Genomic DNA, 4,375 nt, shown 5'->3' on the forward strand with positions numbered 1-4,375 from the left:
CTGGAAAGGCTTACAGGGGCGGCCGGCACCTCAGCCCAGCCCTTCCTGGATGCCTCGGATCCTCCTGGCCAGCTGCACATCCTTCGGGAAGAGAGTAACACGCCCGGCGTGTAGGGAGAGGAGGTAGGCGTCCTCAAAGAGATGTACTAGAAACGCTTCTGCCGCCTGGGGACGGAAACAGAGGTGGACTGACCTAGCGGGGGGCACAGGCTGCTTTTTCCTGGGGGCCTGCTACACTTAATCTGGGGGGGCTCCAAGGACTAGAGGGAAGGCTGCTCACAGAATGAGCCCGAACTGCCTGGGGATTCTGCTACTGCCAGGCCAGATCCTGCCTCCAAACCCTGTGTTCTCGTGGCTCTTTTCCTGGAGGCATGAGTCAGCGCGACACTCCACAGCCAGCCCTGTGGAATGCTGCACCTCTCTCCTATACTCAGCCCTCACCCCACTACCAGGGCCCTCTTCTTACCTCTTGGAGGGCCAACAGGGCATGGGCTTGCCAATTGAAGTCCACACCGCGAGTGAATTTAACACATATTTCTCTTACCTGTGAAGGGGTGGAGAGGGGAGGCAAAGGAGGTGAGTGGGGAGGAGCAGAGAGTGGGGGAATAGAGACTCGAGGGAAGATAAGACTCTCTCCACGAGTCTCTGCCAATCTTCATTTCCTCTATACCTTCCTGGTCCTTAATCTTTGGACCTAAGGAGCAGCGGGTATCAGCTCCTGGGAGCTTAGGACTTGGCATGTCTCTTACTGGCGGTGGGCGGAGGAGAAGGCAATCTCCCAGCGGAGGGCAGGGATGAACAGGTGGGTGAGAGGGTTTCTATTTACATAATCAAAGAACACAGTTTCAAGGGGGGTGGGGTTGGAAATTAATCCCATAATTTATTGGAAGGTACCCTTGGCAGGCTCGTGTTTTTAGAAAATGAAGAGTTCCCTACCAATTTAGAGAAGAGGTCCCCTGGCCATTTGGGCAACAGATGATAGGGTCCCCAATACTGGGGACATTTAGAGAAAGGAGGCAGCATGGGGGTGGGCAGGAAGCCCCCTGGAGCTCACCAGGCGGCAGAAGGGCATCTTCCTTAATAACAGGTGTGTGCTCTTCTGAAGATGTCGGATCTCCTTCAGAATCAGATGTCTCCGGCGACCAGATGGGCGACCAGGTGGGCGGCCAGATGGGCGACCAGAAGGGCGACCAGATGGGCGACCAGGTAGACGGGAGGGAGTGCCTAAGCAAAAGAGTTGAGTCAGCCCTGGCTGGGTAGCTCAGTTGGTTAGAGCTTTGTCCTGAATCACCAAGGTTGTGAGTTCAATCCCAGTCAGAGCACATACAAGAATCAACCAATGAATGCACAAATAGCGAAACAACAAATAGAAGTTCCCCCCTCTCTCTCAGTGAAATCAATTAAAAAAAAAAAAAGGGTTGAGTCATGGGTGTCATGCATGGGGTGAGGTGCAGTAGAAAACAGGTGCTGCCTCGAAGCTTGGCTGTCAAACTGTGTAATTGCTAGACGGTGTCCAGCCAGTGTGGCTCCTTGGTTGATCATCGACCTATGAACCAGGATGATTCCTGGTCAGGGCACATGCCCAGGTTGTGGGCTCGATCTCCAGTGGGGGGTGTGCAGGAGGCAACCAATCAATGATTCTCTCTCATCATTGATGTCTCTCCTCCTCTCTGAAATCAATAAAAATATATTGAAAAAATTGCTAGGTCATAAAATAACCCACAAAAGCAGGGCTTGGTCTATTTTATTCACTGCAGCGATCTTCAGTAACTGGAAAGCAGCAGGGAAGTGCTAAATAAATATCTGTTGAACGAATGAATGCCCCTTTCAGGGTATGATCTTAAATGCCAATTCTCACAGGCAGCCTTTTCTGACTTCCAACCCTTTCTAAGCTGGTGGGCCACCTCCCTCCTCTGGGCCCCACAGTACTCTGTACCTCTCTTCTGACTCTCCCACCTCGATTGGAAACCCAGTTGTTTTGTTTTTAGGTCTTTTTGGGGGGAAGCTGGAAGGAATCGGAGAGAGTATCCGGTGCAGTTCTTTTGCCTTGGTTATCCTTAGGCCCAGAGAGGTGAAGACATGCGGCCAGAGCTCATTAGTGGCCAGAGTGGGCCCTCAGAAGTGGCAAAACTCAGTACCAATGCCAGGCTGCTGGGCTAGGAGTCAGAGTGTGTGGTCACAGCTTAGTTCCAACAGCAATAAAAAGAAATCCTAAAAGAAACATTCCCCAGAGTAGAAATCAAAAAAGTCAAACTCTCTGATCACAAATTAAAAACACAGGAATACAAAAACTAATTTTTTTCTAACTCTTGTGTTAAACTTAATTGAAATGAGTTATTTAGAAATGAATAAAAATAAAATTTACATATCAAAACTTATGAGATACAGCCAAATAGTACTCGAGGAAAATGTATAGCCTCAAGATCTATTTATTAGAAAACAAGAACATTTAAAGATAGCTGACCAAAGCGCTCAACTCAAGTGTTAGGAAGAAAATAAAATAAGCCCAAAGAAGGTAGAATCAAAGAAATATTCAAGACAATACAATAAATCAAAAAGAGTAAAACAAAAAAATAGTATTGCTGCTCCATAAATTAAATCAAGGACCAATAAAAAGAAATAAACCTCTGATAAGTGGAATGAAGAATAAAAACAAAATGACCCACAAAAACATTCTGAAGGATAAACTCAGTTTCACAAATGTTACTCAAGGTGCAGCCAAGAAAAGAGACTCCACACCAAGTAGTTCAATAGAAAGGATTTGACACAGTGAACTCATTACAAAGGTTGAGAAAAGCTGCAAGAGCAAATGGGGTCGGGGAGGCAATCCAGAGATACCTTACGCCACACAACTGGCAGCGGAGACTCTATCCTGGGTGGGGAATGTGGGCCAGAACAGCAGAGCAGTGTCTAGGGGATGGGTGACATTTAGGAGAAAGAGGGAGGCACATACCCAGGAGGCAAGCTACTGGCATGGCCTCCTTCCTTACCAGCAGTCAACAATCCACTCACTGGAGGCAGCCTTTGATAGACAGACACAGCAGCCACAGGACACAACGAAAGGTCACCAAACAATTTAAGAAGGCCAACACCACGAGAGGAGCGAACCACACTCAACAAACTAATACCAGAGGAATCTGAGCTCGTCGACAAAAGACATGGAGACTTTTTGTTTTTGTTTTTGTTAATCCTCACCCGAGGATATTTTTCCATTGATTTTTAGGGAGAGTGGATGAGAGAGGGAAAGACAGAGAGAAATATCCATGTGAAAGAAACACATCGATTGGTTGCCTCCTGCAGGAGCCCCAACCAGGGCCGGGGGGATGGGGAGGAGCCTGCAACCAAGGTACAAGCCCTTGACCGGAACAGAAGCTAGGACCCTTTGGTCCGCAGGCCAACGCTCTACCCATTGAGCAAAACTGGCTAGGGTGAGACCATAAAAAAACAACAATAATGAGAGGGCACATATCTATATAGGCAAATAAGAACAATGGCTCATGGTCTCTGAGTTCAAGCAAAGGTTCTTTTTTTAAATATATTTTTATTGATTTCAGAGAGGAAGGGGAGGGAGAGATAGAAACATCAATGATGAGAGAGAATCATTGATCAGCTGCCTCCTACACCCCCCACACCAGGGATCGAGCCCCCAACCCAGGCATGTGCCCCTACCCAGAATCCAACTGTGACCTCCCGGTTCATGGGCCAATGCTCAACCACTGAGCCACACCTGCCGGGCTGCCCTTCATCTTTAGATCGGAAATAGCGGGGCACATTTGGAGAATGCCAGTGTAAGGAGTTTGGATTTAATGCTAAGTGCAGGTGGAGAGGTTAACAGAAAGCTCCTGGGAACGTAGGAGAAGAATATGACCAAGAGCCCTCGGAGGAGGAGTGGCTTTTGACGGGAAGGGGGACACCTAGGTTCTCTGCTGTGAGAAGATAAGGGGAATGCAGTCTGGAGGCTTCTATTTCCTCAGCGAAGCATGAGGCAAGGTCGGCATCAGCTGAGAGTGAGACGGGGCTCTGGAGTTGTAGCAATTCGCAGAGGAAGAAAAATGTATGCAACAGTCAGTGGGTAAAGGAAAAGCCAGACGGCCAGACCAGTGCCGTCAGACTGCCAGAAAACGTGGGGTGTCCATCTGTGATAATCATCTAATTCAGCCAGGAGTAGAGAGATGTTTCTATATAGGAAAGCAACAGCAAACATCATACTTAACAATATTCCCGTTAAAATTACGAACGAGCCCTAACCGGTTTGGCTCAGTGGATAGAGCATTGGCCTGCGGACTCAAGGGTCCCAGGTTCGATTCTGGTCAAGGGCATGTACCTTGGTTGCGGGCACATCTCCAGTGGGGAGTGTGCAGGAGGCAGCTGATCG

General features: G+C 48.4%; 1 protein-coding gene across 1 annotated transcript in view; it reads right to left on the reverse strand.

The window, feature by feature from the left end:
• CENPA (centromere protein A) overlaps window positions 1-3,746 on the reverse strand; it is a 4,929-nt gene extending 1,183 nt beyond the window's left edge. Inside the window, exons 1-4 of the mRNA XM_014546614.1 lie at window positions 3,728-3,746; window positions 1,055-1,248; window positions 467-544; window positions 15-165 (exon numbers count right to left, since the gene is read on the reverse strand). Of these exons, the coding sequence (XP_014402100.1) occupies window positions 31-165; window positions 467-544; window positions 1,055-1,248; window positions 3,728-3,746 (426 nt within the window). The 3' untranslated portion in view covers window positions 15-30. The remainder of the gene's footprint in view (window positions 1-14; window positions 166-466; window positions 545-1,054; window positions 1,249-3,727) is intronic.
• Between the last annotated feature and the right edge of the window lie 629 nt (window positions 3,747-4,375).

The sequence above is a fragment of the Myotis brandtii genome, unplaced genomic scaffold (genome assembly GCF_000412655.1).
Source record: "Myotis brandtii unplaced genomic scaffold, ASM41265v1 scaffold454, whole genome shotgun sequence".
Classification (NCBI taxonomy): domain Eukaryota; kingdom Metazoa; phylum Chordata; class Mammalia; order Chiroptera; family Vespertilionidae; genus Myotis; species Myotis brandtii.